The 24,465-nt window shown below is 45.9% G+C and overlaps 1 protein-coding gene across 1 annotated transcript in view; it reads right to left on the bottom strand.

Moving 5' to 3' along the window:
* The window catches only part of SYVN1 (synoviolin 1), a 34,370-nt gene extending 17,545 nt beyond the window's left edge, over positions 1 to 16,825 (bottom strand). Inside the window, exons 1-8 of the mRNA XM_056852657.1 lie at positions 16,717 to 16,825; positions 11,753 to 11,908; positions 7,670 to 7,762; positions 6,849 to 7,001; positions 5,280 to 5,328; positions 3,113 to 3,216; positions 1,296 to 1,422; positions 244 to 343 (exon numbers count right to left, since the gene is read on the bottom strand). Of these exons, the coding sequence (XP_056708635.1) occupies positions 244 to 343; positions 1,296 to 1,422; positions 3,113 to 3,216; positions 5,280 to 5,328; positions 6,849 to 7,001; positions 7,670 to 7,762; positions 11,753 to 11,884 (758 nt within the window). The 5' untranslated portion in view covers positions 11,885 to 11,908; positions 16,717 to 16,825. The remainder of the gene's footprint in view (positions 1 to 243; positions 344 to 1,295; positions 1,423 to 3,112; positions 3,217 to 5,279; positions 5,329 to 6,848; positions 7,002 to 7,669; positions 7,763 to 11,752; positions 11,909 to 16,716) is intronic.
* Between the last annotated feature and the right edge of the window lie 7,640 nt (positions 16,826 to 24,465).

The following is a 24,465-nucleotide window of genomic DNA, read 5'->3' as shown; positions in this document are numbered from 1 at the left end:
ATTGAACCTGGGACCTTCTGAATACTAAGCAGATGCTTTACCACTGAGCCACGGCCCCTTCCCATGACTGGGTGATTCAGCCTCATTACCCACACAGAAGCAATGTCTGTTTTTACATGGGCATCTGTCCACAAAGTCTCCTCACAAACAGTTTGCAAGGGAAACACTGTGAATATTGTTTTCTAGCCAGAATAATCAGATGTGCCATTACAGACAGGGGTGCACCGCACGCCACTCACCCACCTCATAGCCAGGTACATGGGCCGGATGGCGAAAAGCGGGAAGGTGTGCACTTTGATCATGATGGTCATGAAGGCCATGTACAGCAGCACCTTGATGAAACCTGGAGGAGAAGGAGGCAGTGTTAGCCTTGCTTTCACTTCCACAAGCCAATATCACTCATTACACAGGGGGAGCAAGAAGAAGCTGCATTGAAGCACGTATGAATCTGAGACACAATGGGAACCGGGACTCAACCGCTTAGCCAGTGTGATGCCAAGGGAGCACCAGAAGGTGACCCAGGAGCCAAGACTAAACTGTGCAACAGCATCAACACCATGGCCAGCCTCACCTCCATGGGGTGCCCCTGGGAGAAAGAGGGGAAAGCAGCTGGCTTAACTGAAGACGAGGGCACAGCAGCCGTTCATGGCTTGGGGAGCTGGAGCCACAGCTAGCATCCAGCCATTGTATGAAGATGTGAACAGAGCATGGATGTTGCAAGATCATCAGGCTCATCACTGAAGAACACAGTACAGGGGCAACAGAAGTAATTAACAATGGGCAAAAATGGCTGGAGGAGGAATGTCTCTTGCCATGCAGGCAGGATCAGCTCGAGCCTAAAAAGAACCCAACATCTTTATGTTAGGAATGTTCAAGGGGAATCAAGAAAGCAGGAATACAGTGACTTTGTATAGCACTAATAGAAACACTGTCCCTCCTCGCTCTCATAATAGCCTCAAGGGGACATTCCTTCCATATTTTGTCACAATCCTATGCTCCCAATATTGGAAACGTACAGACACATACATGTACCCCTTCTGCTCTTATATGGGCTAGCCATCCAGATTAGCTCCAGACTTGCTTAAGTTCAGAAACCATGGCATTAGTGGTGTTCTAAGAGCATTCACTGAACCCCATTTGATATATATTGTTTTAATGGAGCAGCTGGCAGGCAAGCCCAGGCGGTCAGAAAGCAGCCTCTTGCACGGGGCCAGTCATCCATACTGGTCCAAGTATCCCAGAAAGGAACCAACAGGCCTCTGATCATTCCCTTCCAGGAAGGCAACAGCCATTACCTGTGAAGAGTTCTGTGTAAAGCATGTACACTGCCTTGTTGTCCCAGGGATTCTCACTCTGGAGGTCGATGGAGTGCAGGATGTATTTGATGAAGATGGTGAGAACCATTGTCATGAGGATGGCGTACTGGAGAGAAGGAGAGGGGGGAGAAAGGAGGAGAAGAATCAACAGGATGCAGCATCCACATGCCTGCTTCTCTGTAATCCTGTTTGTCGCTTCACTGGTCAAACAAAACACAAAGCAGGGTGGAATCAGAAGTCCCATCTCCTGCTCTCCTGGAAGCAGCAACCCCCCCCCCCCAGCATCTGTACCACATAATTCAATTGACATGATCTACACCAGAAATAAAACTGAAAACAACCAAAGACCAAAATAATTTACCAGCTAAATACATAATTTACCAGCTAAATACATATAAATATATCCAGGATCAGATGAGCATGCCTATTATATTAGGTGCTTTGGAACACAGGCAGGACAATGCTGCTGCAATCTTTTTGTTTGTGGGCTTCCTAGAAGCACCTGGTTGGCCACTGTGTGAACAGATTACTGGACTTGATGGGCCTTAGTCTGATCCAGCATGGCCTTTCTCATGTTCTTATATATGGGAAAGTAAAGAAATTTTCACCTGGTGCCTGAAAATGAAAAATATTGGTACCATGTGAACAAGCTGTGGGGGGAAGGAGTTCCAAAGACATTTTTCTCCCAACAGTGGAGGGGACCCTACCCTGTCACAAAGTGCTTATGAAATGCCCCACTTTCAAAAGTGGGTGTCATGTGACATAGAAAACTGTAGCTTGACACACACCACATACAGAACTATTGATGCCATTCTGTGGGTGTGGGCCAGGGGGATTAATCAAAACACATAAACAACAAGGCCCTTTGCACTGGTTGGGAAGGGGAGCCAGTCCACCTTGTACCCTGCTCTCTAGCTGCAAGCATCTTTCATGCCTGACCCTCCCAAAACCACATCTGGGAATAAAATCCTTGCTCGCCCCAGTGGGCAACACCCACGGGCTGCTTAGAATGAAAAGCATAGCATGACCCTGTTAAAAACCAGCCAGGTTCTTATCTGGAAACCAGCTTCGAGTCTTGCTTAGTATTTTTAGAAGAAGAAGAGTTAGTTTTTATATGCTGACTTTCTCTGCCACTTAAGGGAGACTCAAACCGGCTTACAATCACCTTCCCCTCTCTGCAACAGACACCCTGTGAAGTAGGTGAGGCTGAGAGAGTGACTAGCCCAAGGTCACCCAGCTGTGTAGGAGTGGGGAAACAAATCCAGTTCACCAGATTAGCCTCCGCCACTCAGTCAGAAACTCTTGATATGCAATTAAGTCACTGGCTATTTTTGTGCTCTTGACCACCATGCCACTCTGGGATCTTTGAAGTTGGAGTAAAGCAGCAATTCCCACTCTGCTTCTTAGCTCTGGTCTGCAGGCAAAGAACCAAAAGGCAATGCGGGAGAGGGCCTTCTCGGTCATGGCACCAAATCTCTGGAACTCTCTCCCCAGTTAGACTCATCTATCCCCTCTGTTGCTGTCTTCCACTAGCAGGTGAAGACTTTTTTGTTTCATCTGGCATTCCTTCAATGAGCCCTCCTTTCTGCCCAAGGTTTTGTTATTTTTAGGTCTTCATATGTATTTTAGCACTGTTTGTAATTGTTTTAATGTGTGTGTTTTTGTGGGGAAGGCTGACTTTCAAATGTGATTTTATTATGTGTTAATTTTTTAGCCGCCTTGGTGGGGACAGAAAGGCGGGATACAAATTCTGTAAATAAATTAAGTTTGTACATTTGAAAAGCACACCCACTCACCTCAAACCCAAAGACTAGCTGGACGGAGGCTCCCCGTGTGAGGATACTATGGTAGGCATGGTTGACAAACAAGAAATCTAGGATGCCCAACAGCAGCATCAGAGCTGTGGGGAAAAAATTCAAAACAGGATTTCACCGAGGGAAGAGCAAAAGCAAGCAAAGTCAAGATTTCACACAACCTCCATGCACACTATGTTCCAAACCACTTAAGGAAGCACTGCAAGGTTCCCTCATTCCTGGGAGAAGGGTAATGGTTAAGGCAGGGGGTAGATGTGGGACCCCAGGATTCCCACCACAGCCTTGGAAGTGAGAGTCAGTAATGCAGGACTTTTCCTCTACTGTTATTTCTTGGTAATGTTCACAAGAGGAGCCATTCTTCCTGGAACTGCTCGAGGAAATACAGTCCTGCGTTCAGCGGCCCAGTGGGGCTGTATGCTGGCACAGGCCGAATGCAAATTGCTGCCTGAAATCATATTTCCTGGCCACCTGCTGCTCTTTGCAGTCACCAGAAGTGATTAAAATGGGAGGACAATGGCACCCATGCATGGGACAGGGCACACTCCCACAGGCGCACTTCCCCTACTCCCCCCGCAGCACCTCACCACCTGTGCAAAACCACAAAACGCAGACTAACTGCCGCTCCACAGCAGCCAAAGCATCTTTGACCATTTTTTTTAACTGGCTCGGCTGGGGAACAGCTTGTCAGCAGCGTGACCCCTCTTCCTGTCCTGGTTGGAAAAACCTGGCAGAGCTCCCAGCAGGCCCACAGTTACCCACACAGGGCTGGCAGAAGGGGATGGGGAATGACAAAAAAACTCCCCAGGAGGAATTTGCACAAGGGGAGCCAATCCCCCTCAGGGACATTTCAAAGCCCCTTTTCTGACTTTTTTCAGCTTGCTCGGGGGGAAAAATTAAGTCTCCAGCCTGTTTAGTTATGGAAGCAAAAGGCACAGTGTACACATAAGCATCATATCCCACTGCACAGTAAGAAGTCAACGTGCTCAAATTTCTGGCCAATGATTGAAAAGCACCAGAATGATCGGGACTGCCCTCTTGTCTTATTCGCCCCCCTCCAAAAAGGAGCTCACTGTAATCGTAACACCACTAGACAATTTTAAACATTTAATTTGTATTAATCTGATGTGTCAGCTACTTAATATATTAGGCAACTTAGTTCTGGCTTTTCTGCTTTGAGATCTCTGCCTCCTATCCCTCAGCCTGGTGTGTCTTTGAGCCTCCTCACTACACAATACCTGGTAAGAGGCCTTTCACTCCATGTGCTACAAGCCTCATTATCTACATGGCTTGAAGTTCATGAAGGATCACAGGAACATTGAAGTCAGAGAGCTGCCTCAGCATGTGACTTAAGCAACCTTTGGGCTGTACTGGCTCCTGTGGTATCTGGCCCTTAACTGATCACTAGTCCACCCTCCACAAATCTGGGTTTAAGAAGGCTGGCTGTAGTGAAGGCTTGAACCCCAGCTCTTCACTATTAAGAAAACAACCACAGGACTGCCGAGATGGACCATTTCCTGTGCAGTGAGGGCACCGCTTCCTGCGTTTGTCAAGTGTGCCCACAGAGGGGCCAAATTCGAAAAGCTGCTGCAACGTATATAGCTTATGTAAATAATTACGTGCTTATTTCACACAACTTTTATTTTTACTACTATTGTTCCTCATTTGTATCTCCACTTTATCCCATGAGTTTCATTAGATTGACACTGTGCAGCTGGTTCAGTGGGGCTTGTGAAACCAGGTCTCCCCAGTCTTCAGTCTAACGCTAACAGAGATCAGCCAGGCATTGGGAAGAACAAGCTACCACATAGGCACTAAGGAGCCCATGACCCCGACAGAGACACCCACCTCAGCCCCCACCCACCACACTCTTCTGTAGTGGCTCCAGAGACAAGGAACGTATCAAGCATTTCTTCACAGCTCAAAAGCTCAAAAATTGCTTTTAAAAAGGGTAGCAAGAGAATGAGGAAGTTCAATCAAGTTCTACCCTGGTGCAGAATTTACCCAGCCCTGGCTGTAGATACTGTTTAAGGGAAGAAGCTGGCCAAGGTGTGCCATGCCTGCTGCTGTGTTCTACCCTAGTGGAGAACAAAACAGAAGCAAAGGGGTTGCGAGCGTACAGGTGACAGTTCACAAGGAGACTCATACTTACAGACAATGCGAAAATGGAAGAGCCAGGAAATATTTGGACTCCTCTCCATCTGTGGGAGGGAATAAACCCAGATGAAGCTGAAGGTGCCAGCCAGCTTCCTCAATCCTCACTAACCATCCAAATGTGATTTTATCTCTATAAAAATAGCTGCCACATTACACTGGTGCTTTCCACTACATGTAGCTCCTCTGTGTAGTGGGCTATTTTTCTCAATGACCTCAAAAACCTGGAGCACAGGGATCACTGTCCCGAGGCGAGCCCCTCCCAGCGTCGCCCGGGCCGTCCAAGGTCTCCCCCCCCCTGGGAGAAGAGGTCACACTCACCGGGGATGGGAGGAGACCCGCAGGCAAAGCGGCCCGCCCCGCCAGCGGCCGGCTTGGCGGCTGGACCTCCGCCCGGGCTTCCTCCCTGGGGCCCATGGGAGAGGACGGCCCGAGTTGCTCGGCCGCAGCGCCGGCCGCGGCGGCCCGCGCGCCTACCTCCCGGCCCGCTCAACAGCTGAGCCGCGGGAGAGCGCGGGTGGGGCCGGAGAGCGCGCGCCGGCTCCCCACATTAAGGCCGGCCACGTGGCCCGGCGTCGGCCCTTATTTGGGAATTCGGGGGCGGGCCTTGAGGGAGGAAGGGGCGGGGCCTCTCTGGCCTGGAGGGGATATAAGGCCAGAGAGGAGCCTGGGCCGGGGAGGAGCAGCAGCTGTAGGTGGCAAGGGCTGAGCTGACCCAAAGCAACCTGGCTGCTTCCGAGGGGGAGACTAGTTCTGATTCCCCCTCGGACTGGTCTGAGGCCGAGGAGGCTCCTCTGGTCCGACCCCCCTCCAGGGCAGAGACCCCGAAGGCAACGGCGGCGCCAGGGAGGAGTGACAATCACTAAAGGCAGAAAGATTCCCAAGGCATGGCCTCAGGGTCAGAAGAATCCCGGATGCTTAAAATTGATGTTGGTGCTAAATAATTTTATTTTGTCCCTTTGGTAAGTGTTCAACCATTAGCAGCCGGATATATTTTTCTAACCTTACGAATGCAGAGCTTACCCACTACCTTAGTTTGAAAGAGAAGCCGAAAGGAAGGAAACAGTCATAATTTCCAACACAGACCACTCAAGTAGGGACTAATTTTGGAAGAATTACTTTTTACAGGACCCCTTCATAAAAAAAGCTAAACTTCCTTTAACACTGTGCCCTTTCCACCTGAAACATTGTGGCTTTCAGACTTCCTACTCTCAGGAAATGCTCTTCACATGAGCATTCCATCATCATATGAACCATGAGCAAATCCTAGAAGACATCTGGTACCTGCAGATTGCTAAGGAAGACCGAGGCAGGTCAAATGTCTTTCAGGAAAGCTTGTGTACCACTACAGATGGTCTCAATAAAGGAATTCCTTGAGAACAGCCTGAAAGCCACCAATGCCAAATGACATTTCTGAACACTAAAACAAAATAAAATTATTTCCCGCTATGCCAAACTCCACTGCTTTTGTGCAGTAAGGCACTCTCAGCCCAACCTAGCACAAATCACATACTTAGTATGCCCTCCCAAAATGCTGATGTCCTGTAAATTTGCCTGTTGTACTCACAAAGTCCACTCGGTCTTCAGCCAGCCAGTGGAAGCACTTGAGGAAGAGCAGGAGTGTGAAAAGGGCCACAAAACGAGGGCTGAAGTCATCCCTGAAGACTGTGAAGGCAAGGCAGGTCTCGGTCACTGCATACCATGACCGCTCAAGCAGATGCTGTGTGAGAAAGATTGATTTAAGGCGCTCTTTCTAATCCTGGGTCTTCCCATCTTCAAGGCGTGCACGCACACACAGAGCTTCAAACAGAAGCACATCCCTCTCCCTGTTTCCTAACAGTTGTTCTTTGTCGCCAAGTGGGACTGGAGACCTCCATGCCTTTAGGCTCACCAACACACAGGGGGAACCTAGCTGGCTGGCAGGAAATACAGAAGCAGGTGCCAGGTCCTGACATTCTACTGCTTTCATATGAAGGAAAACATGATTCCCACTAGACCAGGCATGTCGAACTCAACTGTTACGAGGGCCAGATGTGACATAAATGCCACTTGGTTGGACCATGCCTCACCAGCCCAGATCTAGAGTGTGTGGGTGGGTGGGTGGCTGCCTCGGCTGGCTCACAGGCCACATAAGAGCTCTCAAGGGGCCAGATCCAGCCCACTGGCTTTATGTTTGACACCCCTGTACTAGACCCTTCTGGCTCAGCAATTAGAAGTAACCGTATGAAACTTTTGATGGCAAGGTCAGTCTTCTGTACCAAGGAGGACACAGACTCTGGCTCCCCCCAAGCCCTTAAATGCACCCACTTCCCACGATACTCAAACATTCCACTTCCTTATCAAGACCACCGTTTCGCTCCCACAATCCTCTTTCACCAGCAGGCTCACCTCCATTTCCGCTGCTCGCAGCTGTCCAAAAAATACTTTGCCCATGAATTTGCCTAATAGGAACACCAGGACGAAAGCCTGAATGTACAGAACCTGCCATACACAAAGAGAGAAATTAAAAACAGATTCACTCTCTTCTTAAACAGACAACACTGTACTAATGACATATCAAGGCATTCCACTGGATACAGTCCACTGTTCAGATCCTTGCAAGGTAAACAGCGCCACTGTTGAAAAAAGGATCTCCCCAAATATTTTTAATTCCTTTCCCACAGTGTGTCAGACCAAGGACAATTTACTGGCAAGCAGAAACAAAAAAATTCCTGGGCTTGACTGCAAGCACTGAAAAAATTGTGTGTGTGTGTGTGTATGTAAAAATAAACATGACCCCATCTGCAAATACTTAAATCTACAGATCAGGGCTATGTTGGCAGAAGGTTATTTTCCCCATAACTCCACAAAAAAGACAGCAGTTGTCTGCACTTGCACAAACAAGCGTCTCCTGAGAACTTCTCCTGTCCTGCCTGCCACTAAGGAAGCCAGGAGAGCCTCCGAACTCCCTGCACCATCAAAACCAGCAATAAGGTGGCAGTGCTGGAGGCAGGGAGTCTCCACTGCCTTCAACCTTGTTGCCAAAACCACTGTTGTGGCAGTGCAGGAGGCAGCCTAGTGGACAAGGAAGAGGGAGAGTGTCTGAAACCCCCTGCCTCCAGACCCAAGGAAGGCAGCAGGGAAGGGGGATAGTGTTGGCGATAACCACTATTCCATACCTCTGAGCTGAGTTAGAGCACTGAACCCAGGTGCACCAGCCTTGGATTCTTCAGCCCAGAGGTTCCCAAACTTTTTGAGTCACGGAGCACTTTTCAGGAGAGAAATTAGTCACAGAGCACTAATTTTCACCTAGCACCTATATACTAAACCAAGTGATAGTAGTATTTTTCTTTCCAATATCTTCACAGAGCACTAGGCGATGCTTCGCAGAGCACCAAGTGCTCGTTGGAGCACAGTGTGGGAACCTCTGCTTTAGCCTATATTTTCTGTGCAGAGGGCTCCCTTCAATATTGACACTGCCCTTACCCAAGCCCATATCTTATCTATCAATTGAGGAAGTAAAATATTGTGAGCAAATCACACTGTTCAATAAAGTTCCCTTCCTTGATGCTGAAAGGTAATAAAAGACAAAACAAGCTTCATTTCCTAACCCTCATGAAGGCCTGTCACATGCGAGGATTCCAGGAACACCAGGAACACCACTTGAGGTAGAACTGCCCCTCTTCTGAGTGACAATAAATGGGTGGAAAAGCCTGAATTAAGCAGGTATATAGCCTGGCAGACAGCCCAAGAAACAGGGTGGGCTCCCTGTGCAAACTGCATTGTTCAATTTACAACTTGGGTAAGAACTCTGTGTGCGTACTGTGTTGGTGGTGATATGAATGAGGTTCAAGAATAAAATACCAGAAGTGTAGCTTGTATCTCTGGGTACCCTCTGGGCAAAGCTGAGTGTGCTTTGAGTGAGTTCTCAGGTTGCTGGTGACCGTTCTGCCTCTGTCTATTCAATGTATCTTGCACTCGATAAACTTGGTTAGCCTTTATCTAGACATGTGTCAAAGATGTCATTCTTGCTCACACAGAGCCACCAACAGTCTGTTGCCTCGACAACCCACAAGACTTCATCAGTCTCGCAGTGTTGGTGTTTGGGAAAGGCTGGTGTGAATTAAAATTCAGAATTCCCCAAGCCCCTTTCTAACAATGGCCAAGCAAAATCCCCGCCCCCAAATCTCTTGGTGGGCAAAGAAGGGAGGAGCAGCCCAGCAAGTGGTTGGCCCAGGGGAGGGAAGGATGGGCTCCTGTCCAAGTCTGCACTTGTATGTTTAAGTTTCTAAACAAGCAGGCGTAAAAAAAGGAAATATTTTTCATCTGCCCATGTAGAAATGGGAAGTATTTTTGCCAAATCTGCCTACAAGCCATTCAAGATGTTTACCAGCTGCACCACTTTCTAAACATTCCCCCAAACAAGCCTGTCCAACCTGAAGAGAGCTAAAAAGAGGACAGCTCCTCAGCTGTGGGGTGGTCTTCATCAAGGGTGATGGGTCTGTCTCCCAGCAACAGGCTCTTTGTCTAAGGACTCTCCTCTCGCATTTCTATAGCATGAACCACTCCCACACCACTGCAACAATACTGGAAGATATTAGGCCACATGGGCCAAGCATGTGGTGCAGCTCCTGATGCCAACATTTTTTATCTCAGTAACTGGGGCAGGGCTGGCTTGGAAAGGCACTGTGCTACATGGGTCCTTCTCACGTGGTTTAGAATCTTTCTGTGTTAATAGAGCGGAACAGGATGAGCACACAAGCCCTTGGAAAAAGTTCTCAGTACACCCCCTTACCCTAACTTGTCAACAGTTCTGAGAACACATTCAGATGTTGACCAGAGAGAAAATGCAACTGAATATGGACTGTTCTTCAAGTCTACTTCAAAACAGCCCGACATTATCAGATGCTTTGAAATTAGCTGGCAACCTTGCCCGCATGCAACAGAGAGATTCTCTTATGGGGAACACACTGTTTTTTAACTGGTGCAAGTTAATTATTACTTACTTCATTTATACTCCACATTTCTCCCCAAATGGGAACCGATGCGGCTTACATTGTTCTCCTCTCCTCATTGTATCCTCACAACAATCTTGAGAGGTAAGGCTAGGCTGAGACAGTGTGACTCGACAACGGTCACACAGCAGAGCGGGGATTCAAACCTGTCTCTCTCAGGTCCCATTCCAATACTCTGCATATTGGTAAAAGGGGTTGAATACGTGTGGGCATTCAAACAGTTAAAAAAAAAAACAGTTCATTGCCTCATAGAGAAGGATGGGTGTTCCACCAACACCATTCGTTCAAACGAAGGCACTAAAGTTGCCCAAACACAAAATATGACCACATTAGCAAACCACAATAACAGCCAGAGGTTTTTCCCCCCCAACAAGAGGTTTTTCCCCAATTCCTGAACCGATTCCCAGGTCTGGAAGACTGATTACAAACTCATAATCACCAGTATCACATTTTTCAGCATATGGACAAATCAAAGCACCTGCAATTTCCAGTCAGTATATTACCAGGATACCAGTGGCTGGGAGAAAGGGACATCAAGGGGAGTCTTTGGCCTCCATGCGCCTGTTTGTGGACCTTCCAGGAAATTTACATATTTGTCAATTCTGTTTCAGCTGAAGGGCTGTGATTCACATGCAGTGTCATGGGAAATACTCTGGAGTCTGCATCTTGCTCCTACTCCTTACATACATGATGTATGTGTGTGGGAACATGCATAAAGGAGATGTTCATACACAACTCTCTGCTCAGCTCAGCTCGAGAGAAAGGAGCCCTATGTTTTAAAGCGGCTAGGCTCCCTGAAAGAGATGAATGGGTGCATGCTCGGGTAATAAGCAAGCAGGAATAAGGATGCAGAACCTTCACAATAAGGCAAATCCTTCCTGCTACTTTCTCATTTTAGTTCCCCGCCGAGTTGGAATACTGGGCAGTCAACATATTAAAAGGTCTAACTGAACTGTTCACAGGAACATGCTCCACAATAAACCACCTTAGTTCCACGTTCAGTGTAGCCCCGTGTTCAGTTGATGATGAAAATATGCTAAGTGAATATACAATTAAACATCTCTTCGACATCTGCAATGAGCCAGCAAACACCTAGAACACACAGTCTCGCCATAATTGCTATGGCCAGCCATCCAGAATGAAAAAAGGAAACTGTCATAGGTTTCTCAAATCTTAGTTAACCAAGTGGAATTACTAATACCCAGAATAAGCAACCTGTTCTCCTCATGGCCATCCCGCCGTAACTATACGAGACACTGGCTTAAAGCCCAGACAGACCAGGGGGCCACCTACCCCAGTACTGTCTATCCTGACTGTGAGAAACATCCTGGAGTCCCCAGGAGCAGTCTCACAGAGCTCTCCTGCTTAGTCCTTTTCTTTCTGGAAACACTGCAAATGGGACCTGGAGTCTTCTAAGACACAACCTTGAAGGCTGAACTAAACCCCACTCCTTGTCGACTGAGGCATGCACACTCACCGCCATGCTGGGACTGGACTTGGTCAGGTACACCACAGTCGGGTAGAACTGGTGCTTAAGGTAATAGGCATGGGCCACCACCGCTGAGGTCAAGGCCAGGCTGGCAGCCATCATGATGGCTGTTCGGAACATCTCCCCAGCCCAGCGTCCTGTAGCCTGTGCACAAGAAGAAGAAAAAACGCAGTCGGGTTAGAGACGCAGAGAGAGGAAGCAGCGTTTGGCTCGGTTTACAAAACAGGAAAAGCCAGGTAATTTGCATTGCAATGGCCCAGTGCGTCCATACTGCTATTCTCAGCAGTCTGATGAACAATCTAATTATTGTACATGCACTCTCTCCTGACACAGTGTACTTCATGCTTGCAACTCTTCTTTGCCCTAGGTAGCTGGCTAACTGTCTCATGGTGACCAGGCAGACATGCTTCATAAAAACTGGCTAGTCGATGCTGCAAATTAGCTACTTAAAAAACAAAAACAGCCCAGTTGCCTACCCATATCTAAGTGGGCATATTTCCAAGGCTTATATACTGTATGTCACAACACAAATTTTGATGCCTAAAATAAGCAAACCAAAAATTGCCTACGCATTTTTGGTTCTACTAGTCATAGAGCCTGAATAGTCCTGACTAGCCCAATCTCATCAGAGCTTGGAAACTTAGCAGATGGGGCGGTGGCTGGGAGACCACCAAGAAAGACTGGGGTTGCTATGAAGAGGAAGGCAATGACACCAGTTCTACCGAACCTCTGCTCAACTCTTGCCTTCAAAACCCTATGGTCCCAGGGTTGCCGTGAGTTGGTTGCGACTTCACAGCATGCAATTATTAACAGTCACAGAGAAGGGTATTGCTATGCGTAGGACTGGAGCCCTTCTTCTCTGGCAGTCCTGTTTAGCCTCTCCAGCATTCAAGATTTTATCATGCGTTGCTCACTGTATTCAAACTTCTCTTTAAAGCTGTAAGGGCTAGAAATTTGGCATTTTCTGAAAAATGCAGAAATATCTGCCATGCAATTATGTCTATGCTTGCATGGTTCAATAATACACAAAGCCCTACTTATAGAAATTAACCAAGCTATAGTAAATGAGGCACTTGGCAGTTGTGAGGTGGAACTGTAATAAATTTGGCCCACTCACTCTGGACAGGCAATATAATGTAAGTATCTCTTAGCAACCTGGTCCAGAGAGTTTATTACCCAATTTAAATAGTACTTTCCCAAAATTCCCTCTGCGCACTTTTCTGCGGCAGCTTCTGGAACACAGCCAGACAGCTAACTACTACACAGAAATATGGACCATAACCTACAAATGTGAAAGCCATCGGATTTTTGTTTAGGAGCCCGTACGTATGTGACCTGGATGACCCAGACTAGCCCATTCTCATCAGACCTCAGAAACTAAGCAGGATCAGCCCTGGTTAGTACTTGGATGGGAGACCATCAAGCAAGTGCAGGGTTGCTATGCAGAGGTAGGCAATGGCAAACAACCTTTTTTCTTCTCTTTAAAAGAGAAAACCCTTTGGGGTTGCCATAAATTGGCTATGACTCTCCAGCATTTTCCATCACCAAATATCTACCTTACTTTAAAATGAGCGAGCAAAGTTTCCATCTCAAGAACCAAAATACTTATGCTGCCAAAATTCCAAGCAACATCAACATGACGCACAAACCAGCAGGAGCATCCCCTGACTGATGCTCATTGAAATGAAGCTGCACAAAAGCATAGTCCATTTCAGTGGGAATTGTGCAGGAGAACTTCCCGGCAGACTGTGTTTGGCCTTGTGTCAGGTGTCCTCTTCCCCTGCACTTGATGGTTTCAGGAGTCTGCTTTACTCTATCAGCAAGAGTGGCTGCCTCTGGAAGAGACAAGTATCCCCTCCCCTCAAAGGCCAGGATCACTAACCAATCTGACCTGGGGGAAATGTCTGACATCGAGCAATGTGTAATGACCAAACCCTATCTGAACGGTGTCCATCCAAGAAATATTTTTTTCTACCAATGGCCCAATATTCTGTCACTAGGTAAAGAGTTGTCATAATTGTAAAGGAAGCCATTGGTTTGCCTCACTAAAAAAAGCTACGATAAATATTAAAAAGTAAGATAGAACACTCAATTTGGTGGAATGCCACAGCCGGCCTTAAACTTGCATTCCTTACATTGATATCCCATCCTTTCACCAAGGCGTTCAGGGCAGCATCCTGTCCCCTTCTAGTTTATCTTTTGAGTTAAAGCTGGCTGTGGAGTAGTTACTGGCCCAATATTACCCAGTGATCATCACAGCTGAGTGAGAATTTTGATGCAGATCTCTCTGGCTTAACTTAAACTATCTACAACACACTGCTCTCCTCTTGCAACACGGTAGGCTATAAATCTAGAAAGAACTCCCTCTCACATCCTTCCACAAATGCATGACAGCCTGCTGCATTCTCTTCCTCTCCAGACTGACTGGGAAAATATTTAGTTGATAAATGGTGATAACAACAATTGGAATGTGGATAGAAAGCATTCCACTTACATCTTAAGAATTTGTAGTTTCTCCCACAGGACAGGCTAACCAATACCAGTTTTTAAGGATTGAATACACAAATTCTGCCAGTCTCCAACAGACTGAGAGTCACATCACAGGTACACTGATCTGTGCGTATGAACAGCAGGAGGAATAGGTGAGCTATGCTAATCCAGGCTTCTGGAGCATATACATGACTGGCCCAAGCACTAACTTCCAGGTAAAGATGCAGAAAATATTAAGCTGCAAATCAAAATGAAAACCAAGGCTAGCTAATAGGCAGCAGAAACAATCATGTCTGCAGGAGTGCTCTCTGGAATAGGGGAACTGCATGCACCATTTCCTCCAGCCTACACAGGCTACCAACCCTTCCTTCCTCCTCCTCACGTGCACAGGTGCAGAAATGGAGAGTTCATGTAGTGGGTTCAAGTATCAGATTACGACAAGCGAGTCCAACTCTGCCACAAAATTCACTGAATTACTTAGCCCAGTTACTACTGCTCCGCCTCCCTCTCACAGGGCTGCAGTGAAGGTAAAACAAAACCAAGAGAGGGAGAGAAGGAAAGAGGGGTATTTGTTGCAGGGATAAAACATAATAGAAAAGCAAGTGAACCCAAATAAATAAGGTTCCTCAATACAACCAGACCACTAGCTTCCTAAGTGCCTCATTATGTGCCCACTCTACCTGTTACCCAGCCTCCACACACACAGACATCTGCTACTGTCCCCCTGCCAGTGCAAGACCTCCACCTTTCACAGTCTTATTCCCTTATGAATTCACAAACCACCTGAAACATATGCCCTTGTCTAGTAGATCATCCACCCCAATGTCCCCAATTGTACACTCCAGTTGTCAAGCCCCCATTAGAATTCCAATCTCCCACTCCCTAGCTTTGTTGCCACCACCTCTCTTAACCCACAGCTCATACCTTTATTTCAATCCTCTTAAATACCCGTAAAATACATCCTTGCTTCTCCACAGACACCTTTACCACATTTTATCTTTGCCTCCAACACCACCCCTCCAGTCTTTAGCTTTTATATCTCCCCACACCAACAAAGAAGCTTCACAGCCTTCATCCATGACATGAAAGCTTCCAGGCTGCAGCTGTTGACAATTTCATTCTTCCCCAGAACAGATACCCAGCCCCTCCCTCCAATGACAGCCCCATTAAACCTTTTTAAGCCACCACATTTTATGATTTTGATCCCCCAATTATATGTACTTCAGCTGTCCCCCCTTTTCAGTTACCTGTCACTGATATCTCAACAATTTGAGAAATACAGTGTTGAAATACAGCAGCATGTACTACAGACTCCTGAGTATGAGTAGAAGCAGATGCATCTTAACCCTACTATACATAAACAAAGGCAAGTACTAAGGTGTTGGGATATTTTGCATTTATAATAACATAATATAACAGGCACACGGTAGAGTACCACTGGTCCTTTTGTATGCCGCAGACAACAAAGCAAACTTTGAACCCCTAATAACATATGATAGGTCAACTGCACTTTTCCCACTACATCTCTTTGCTTTTAAATCACAAGACCAACCCAAGGCTGTGGAGCAACACTAAGCTGTTTGTTGTCTCAAAACAAAACACCTATATTCTACTTCCCCCTCTACCATCACACATCACTGCCTACCAAAACAACACAGTTGTGGCTTTCTGTAAGTACAACCACATCAGCTGTGAGATAAAACATCCCATTAAATCCCCCTCCCTTTTTTGTAGTAAAAAAGCTGTAAGTAATTTAACACAGAACAAGCTGTAATAATAAGAGTTCGCATCCCCGATTCAAAGCTTACCTCTGCCATAAACTCACGAGGTAAGCAAACCAGTGTTTCTTCAGTCTGTCTTCCTCTCCCCCTCCCCCCCTAAATGGTAGATCATGATATCCGTGTGAGAAGGACACATCAGGGCCTCTATTCCTCATTTCGTTGGTCCTCCAGGGCAACTGGCTGGTCACTCTGACAGACAGGGTGCTGGGCTAGAACTACTGGTCTGATCCAGCAGGGCTCTTATGTTCTTATAATACACGCCTACACTACAACGTTGTTGTAAGGAGGTAATGCAAAACGCCCTGGGCACGCAAAAGCATTACATCCATCCTAAAAAAAACCCTCTAACTGGCCTTAAGAGACCACATTACATGAGAAAGTCGCCAGTCTTCAAAATACTTAGTCAAGCTCTTCCCTGGGCCTCAGCCCCACCCCCCAACCGCAACAGGACAATGGTGCTGGGCGCCTAGAGCAACTCCAAAGCGCTATGTAAGTGCCAAACCAGGCTACTCCTCAGAGGCGAGGGCCCTCAGGTAGCTGTCCTCGGTGACAGAAGCACCAAAGGGAACGCAGTTGCATGGCAACGCTCTTGTGCCGTTACCCCCGATTGCCACCCGTGACAACCGCCAAGCAACGCCAGCCTCCCCACCCGAATGACAACCGCCCCGTCCCCATTCTCACCGGGAACCCCGGAAGCCTCCGTGCCCACCTCAGCCGCCGCCACCACCTCTCCTGTTCCCCCAACCGGAAGTTCTGAAGGTCTGCTGACACCTCATTTCCGTCCGGGTCGTACCAAGTGTTTTCCTGAGCTGTTTTGTTTCACTCCCCCCTTCAAACAGAAAAGTGCTCAGTCCCCGCCGCCCTTTCTCCCAATATTGATCTGAATTGTCAAAACAGATTAAAAAAAAATATTTCCAAGGGTTTTGCGCCTTTCCCTCCCCTTATTCTTGAACCTCATCGCACCCATTCTTTTCATGGTTCAGGCCAAACTTCTTCTCTTGGTATGGTCCGCGAACACACAACGGGTGAAAAGAGTCCCGTGGCTCCCGCTGATTGGTCCAAAATAAGACACCTTCTCCAATCGGAAAAATCAGCCATGCGGTGGCCAATGGGAACGGAACCGTTGCTAAGGGGGGGGGAGAAGAAAGGGAAACAGGGAGAGATGGTGTAGGAATCGGGGTTCAAATGTCACGTGTACCATGTGATTACTATGGACACGTCACTCTGTCGCTTTACTTAACTTTCTGAATAGTACAAGTTCTGTAGTCGAAGAGCAGCAAAGAAAAAAAATTTCCCCCTCGAGAAGAATTATCTTTACTACAGAAACTGTTATGTGAACAAACCTTAGGGTTCTAGTCCTCATCAAGTTTTATTTACCCTTTAAAAGTGTGATAATGAAGGAGTCCGATTCTTGAAGGGCTGCTGTATTAGGCTGCAATCCTTAGACTGCTTTTCTGGGAGTAAGCCCTCTTGAATAAAATGGAATTTACTTCTGACTGCAGTTGTTTAGGATTGTTCCCTAAATCTGTCAATGCAAAACCAAAAAGGGATTCTTAACCACATTAAAGATGAGAAGCTTTATTAGCCTGTGACACATCTATGGGAAAAGATACAAGATAAAAGTGGAACCATGGGTGTCCTGATGTTCCACTGCACTGCCATGGAATTTTACTAGGTGACCTTGCTAACCTACCTCACAGCGTTGTGAGGACCAAATGGAGGGGAGGAAAATTATGTAAACCAGTTTTGGTCACCACTGGGGAGAAAGGAGGGGTATAAATGAAGTAAACAACATGACTTCATGTTTTCAGCTGTCTTCAGATTTCTGCTTGTTTTCAGATTTCTGCATTCCAAATCGTATTGCAATGTTTATTGGATGACCCATCCTGTTGATTGTATTTACTTACACCATGTAATCTGCATTGGTCTCTGAGAAAAGTGAACATAAGAAGAACCCTGCTGGATCAGACCAGTGGTCCATCTAGTCCAGCATCCTGTCTCACACAGTGGACAATAAGCAACGTAAATAAAATTTAAAACAGCGGCAAATGGTGATAACACTACATTAGCTAATTTAATATCTATAATGGATTAACAATGTCTGTTTCTGTTTTTAAGTCCTGGTTAATCAAATAAACATTGCTGAATTAGAATTTATCATTTATTTATGCTGCAATAACTCCTTGTTCTTTAAGGTGCCACAAAACCTTTTGTTAAACAGAAAGGAGAGCAATTGTAATATTCATTAAAATGTATTCTTTCACTGAGCGACAATCCTTTGCAATAAATGTATATATATATTTATTCATTGTTATTTCAAAATTCTGTACGTGGTTCCTTGCACTCAGGTTAAAAGGTAAAGCAGAAGCAAAACATTTTTGTCCCATTCAGGTTAAGATGGGAAAACTGAGGGGCAATAAAAATTCTTTCAGCAATAATATTCCAGTCCCATGTCTACTCAGAGCTCAACCTTATGCTCACGTAGCTGGAAATATATCTCATTGCATATTCTACACTTATTCCTATTTACCACAGGCAATCCCTATTTTATGATCCTAGTACATTGTACTAGGGGCTTTGTGGTATTGGCACCAAAACTCTGGAATTCTATCCCCAGAGAGACTTGTCTGTCCCCTTCTGTTGCCATCTTCCACCAGCAGGCCAAACCTTTTTTCTTTCATTTGATGTTCCTTCCTGATCAATATTTTAATTGTTGTCTTTATGTTTTTGTATGTACACTAGTTCTGGGTTTGTTTGTTTTTTAAGAAGTGATTTTATTATGTATGTTTTGTTAGCCACCTTGATGGCCTTTACAAGGACAGAAAGGTGGGGTATAAATTTTGTAACATAAAATAAATAAAACACTCTATGGATTGCAATCCTAAGTACACTTTCCTGGGAGTAAGCCCCATTGAATAAAATGGGCTTTACTTAGGGTTGCAAACCTTCAGGTACTAGCTGGAGATCTCCTGCTATTACAACTGATCTCCAGCCGATAGAGATCAGTTCACCTGGAGAAATGGCCATTGAAGTCCCTCCCCTCCCAAAACCCTGCCCTCTTCAGGCTCCAACCCCAAAACCTCCCGCTGATGGCGAAGAGGGGCCTTGCAACCCTAGCCTTACTTCTTGGTAGAACTGCTTAGGAGTGCTCCCTGTGTAGTCCCTATTTTTGCATTTGCGGAGACACTGGTAGTGCCCTTTGAAATTTTTGATAGCTGTAATGCCCAGAAATAAGGGCTGGTTTAGAACACTATGTATTCATATGCACACACATGGAAGCTTTGGGAAGTTGGCATCCGGGAGCCATGAACCAACAAATCATGCTCTCTGTGCTTGGTATGGCCTTTCACCAGTAGAGAGCTCTGAATTACCTTCATCTTTAGGTATGTGGATTCTAGTTACGAAGATCACAAGACCTAAAACTTGCTTAGAGACAGCCTTCGGCCAATATCTATGGCTATGCTAATTAGAGTGAAGTAGACACTTAATGTGCATTGGTGCTTTTGTGTATCAATCTGCTTGTCAGCAGCCGTGGGCCTGCCCCATGCGAATGCATAAATGATACTAACTTTCCTTTGTTTCTCCGGTGAGTAACTCTGCATCTTATTTGTGGGTTATTTCACCCCAGGGTCTCTGTTTAGCTAAATAAAGAACTGTTGCTTATTTTAACCTCCTCCTAGTTGTCTTCATTGGACTCTATAAGACAACATGGCACTTCATAGTTGCACTAATCTTTGTCAAGTTTCAGCTTCCCTGGGACTCTAAAATGTTAGATGCCTTAGCAGAGAGTGGATGTGACTTTAGTGCACATGCCTAGCACACAGCTCAATGGAACCTAAATATTCAGGAATAAGTAAGCCTACTGGATCAGCCCAGCGGTCCATATAGATGGACCTTGGTGCAACTAAGAAGGGCTCTGAAGTTCTTTTGCAGATCAACAAACGAATATTAATGCACAATGCCACCCCATTGCTTCCCTTTGTCGATCCACCATAAACACTGTCAAATATGTTTAAGTTGTAACCGTTCAGTAACAAGCACACACAAGTCCCTTACGTGACTTACCAAACTTCTCTACAATTTGTAAAAGGGAAAATGGTTCTCATTGGGACAGTTTACTGATAGGGTTGCCAACTTTTAAACGGATCCTTCTAGCTGTCCCTTTAATATCAATTTGAGCTGCAGTAAACACCAGCTGTATCTAGCTCCATACCATGAAAAGCTTTACCTGCTCATTTCCACCCTCCTACACACACTAAGCATTTATTAAAGGGACAGGAAATTTTTGCCCTGGCCAGCTGGCAACTCTGTTCACTAACAGAAGCCGGTGCAGGACTGTGGCTTGTAGTAAATGAATTCAGCATACGACAAACAGAAAAAAAAAGACTGTTGGGGGGTGGAAATAAAGTGCAAAACTCCACAGGACCAGCTTACCCCAGAAGAGTGGAAATCTGGGCAAAGTGCTACTGGGGTACAGTAGCAGCCCACCTGTTTAATCAACTATCTTGAGCTTCTGAATTTGAGAGAGCCCAAAATGTGGCATACTGGGAGTCACCGGGAATCAGTTCACCTGGAGAAAATGGCCCCTTTTGCAATTGGACTCTATGGCATTGAAGTCCCTCCCCAAACCCTGCCCTCCTCAGGCTCCACCCCAAAAATCTCCCACCAGTGGCGAAGAGGGACCTGGCAACCCTACTTGTGGCACCTTTTAAGCAAATCCTGCTCTTTGTAGACTAGTCAGCACTTTAGCATGTACAATTATAATAGCCCAACATTCCCTGCAACTACAAAGAATAACAGTCTTTTAATACATGCTACACTCCATTAGACTGAATCAAAATGTGTGTCCCCTAGGGTTGCCAACCTCCAGGTAATAGCTGGAGATCTCCTGCTATTACAACTGATCTCCAGCTGTTAGAGATCAGTTCACCTGGAGAAAAGGTGGCAACCAGAGATGGCAACTCTATGACTTACTATTACTTTAGTTCTGGATCTTCAAAATGGTCACTATGAAACCTTATTGCTTTAAGGATACACAAAGGGGTTTCACCAACACATGAACAGAAGAGTCCCAGGTTATTCTTGATTTTTAAAAACTGAATCTAAACCAGCACAAGAGTCATTATACACTGGGTAGTCAAAAATTCTACTGCAAGTATGACAACACTAACATTAAAGCACATGTTTTCAACTGCTACAACTCAGCCATCTTTTGTCAGATTTTTTAAAATTTGGCTAGATTGTATTGCCTACTGGATTAATCAAGATAAATTTTATATAGCTAGAACAATTCTTGCTTATCTGATGAACAGAGCTGCATAATCGTAAAAGGCTGGAAAACATGCTTTGTATTACCCCTCTTCCCACAAACAGAACTCAGGTTTCTTGTGGGGATTTTTCAGGAAAGTTACTAACCAAGGGCAACTTACCCATCCGCTGGCATAGTTATATGGAACCACTGAGTTTGGCTTGGAAGGTTGTTTACAGCAGTCTACAGACCAAAAGAGACACTTCCCCAGTCAGAACCTTTTCCAGATTTAGGGCCAGTTATCAGAAGTGTGTGAACCATAATGTGGGCTGCCTGCCAGAACTTTTTCCAGCAAACCTAGACTATTTTACGTTTGTTCTCTCACTCACACACGGGAAGGTGACATGGTATAGGCAAATCTCAACAGATATCAGAAGCTAAACAGAGCTGGTATTTGCAAGGGAGACCACCAAAGACTCTGTACTGGAAGACCATGACAAACCACCTCTGCTTCTCACTTACCTTGAAAGCCCCTTGCCGGGGTTGCCATGAGTGTGTGTGTGGGGGGGGGGAGAGAGAGAGAATATAGTAGGCTAGGCACCATCTAGCTAAAGTGAAGATTCAGTTATTTCAGTGGTTGCAGGTAGCTAGTCCCAAAGAAAATAAAATTTAAAAATCCCCAAAGCAATGCCTGCTATAGGTATTACCTCTTATTTATGGTGGTATTCACTGGTAGAAGAAGAGTTGGTTTTTATATGCCAACTTTCTCTACCACTTAAGGGAGACTCAAACCAGCTTAATCACCTTCCCTTCCCCTCAACAGACACCCAGTGAGGTAGGTGAGGCTGAGACAGCTCTAACAGAGTTGTAACTTGCCCAAGGTCACCCAGCTGGCTTCGTGTGTAGGAGTGGGGAAACAAATCCAGTTCACCAGATTAGCGTCCGCCGCTCATGTGTAGGAGTGGGGAATCAAACCCGGTTCTCCAGATCAGACTCCACCGCTCCAAACCACTGCTAACCACTACACTACACTGGGACAGAGTGCTGGCTTCTTGGGGAGGGGCTCTCCCAAGTACTGAGGATGAAACTGGTGGAAACCAGTGCCATCTATTTTTTTATGCCATCAAGTCATAGTTGATTTATGGCGACCCCATAGGGTTTTCAAGACAGACATTTGGATGTGGTTTGCCATTGTCTGCCTCCACGTCAGGACCCTTGGAGGTCTCCCATCCAAATACCAGCCAGGGTCAGGGCTGAGAGTGTATAACTGGCTGAAGGTCACCAGCAAGCTTCCATGGCTGGAGCAGGGGTTTGAACCTGGGTTTCCCAGATCCTAGTCTGACATCTTTACCATTACCACTATACCACGCTGTCTCTCATCGTAAAAACAAACAGAAAAGCATTGTTTGTTATTTATCACAGCGGTCTTAATTTTTAAAAAGGTATCCAATGGCTTTTGCTTTCGGATACTGATTTCAGCGGCACTGACCGTCTCCACTAAGAAGTTTATTGCTTGTTCTGTGTGTGTGTGTGTAAAGCGCCATCAAGTTGCAGACCCCTTTTGGGGTTTTCATGGCAAGAGACTAAAAGAGGTGGTTTGCCAGGGCCTTCCTCTGCACAGCAACCCTGGCATTGCTTGGTGGTCTCCCATCCAACTACTAACCAGGGCTGACCCTGCTTAATTTTTTAGATCTGACGAGATCAGGCTAGCCTGGGCCATCCAGGTCAGGGGCATTGCTTGTTCTACTTAGAGACAAGTGCTACAAAATCCCCCGGGACCTGCGCTCCAAGTGCATCCTAAAGGAATTGCAGCTTTTGATTGACAAGCTACACGACGCGAAGAGCGTAGAGACAAACAGGGTCCTTATAGCCTCGCACTCCCGCCGACGATTGGTTAAGCGGCAGGCCTGACTGAGCCTATAAAAAGTGCCACTGCGAAACTGGGCGGGGTTAATCTTTATGTCCACCCAGCTAGCAATGCGCTGCTGGGTGGTTTGCTCTGTACAGGTGGGTGGGTGAGAAAGAGAAGGGGGGGGGGAAGGCGGGAAACGCAGTTGGCTGGAAGGGGCGGGGTTTTCGGTATAGGCGGTGTCTACGTTGTCATTTTACCTCAGTCGCCTCGTTTCTTTTCCCGAAGGCGTTAAATGATCCCTGTTTTACAGCGCCCCCTGCGGAATATTGTCCTCCCACTTTTGTTTCAAATATAAGAGGCTTAATAGAGTGTTCCATAACTGAGTTATACTTAATTGTAGTAACTTACTGTAGCGTATAATAGGCAACTTTCAAAAAGCTGTTCCCGTGAGGCGTGTTTGGTATCCCTTGCTGATTTGTATGCACACATGTACGTTGGGTGCATATGTAACACAAATGTTGCATTATTGCATGAAAATAGCTCTGTTAGCTGTTTTCAGGAATCGGCTACAGCTGGGCTAAATTTTAGGACCCATTCATTTCAATTAGAGAGCTAAAGGATGTGCATGAATCCTGCTTTCTAAAATCTTTGGGCCTTGAATGGGTTTAACATTGGCTCAGTTGTGCTAATGTATTTCAGATGTGTGAGTAAGTACGAGAGGCTTAAAATTACTAACATTGACTTGAGTATGGGTGAAGAACAGCATTCTGCTAAGGTCTAGAATCTGCTTGAATACTTTTTTGTCAAATTGAGTTCTAAGCTTAAATCCTTTCTCCTGTTTGCATGACAGATAATTGGATTTTCTGCTTCTGCACCAGTGTATTCCACGGGTTTTATTTAATAACTATAGTGTATTGTAAGGTCTTGTTTCCCCCTACTTTTAAAGACATCTAGTGAAAAGCTAACTAGCATCTGATTTCTAGGATTGTTGCTACGGTTTGTGTTGGAATATTGTTTTTCTCCTCTTCACTCCCCTTCTGTAAAAATAAAAAGGGAGACTAGTGCATAGAATTAGTTTTTAGTGGCAAAGTTGCCTAATAATATGCTTAAAAGAGAAATCAAAAGGTTATTGATCTTAATTTTGCCCCACTCCTCACATCTTTCCAGGGCTTATTTCTGATCACTTGACGCTGGAGGGAAAGTGCTTACCGGTAGCTTATTTCCAATGTATTTAAAAAACTAGAACAAGGTACCAGAAATTGGAGGTAAGAGTCAAGAGTTCATAAGTGTGTGCCAAGAGTGCATTTTCCTTGACAGTGCCATCATAAGT

This window comes from Euleptes europaea, chromosome 7 (assembly GCF_029931775.1).
Source record: "Euleptes europaea isolate rEulEur1 chromosome 7, rEulEur1.hap1, whole genome shotgun sequence".
NCBI classification, from domain to species: Eukaryota; Metazoa; Chordata; class Lepidosauria; order Squamata; family Sphaerodactylidae; genus Euleptes; species Euleptes europaea.
The sequence above is the reverse complement of the archived record's forward strand: the minus strand, read 5'-3'. Positions and strand labels throughout refer to the sequence as shown.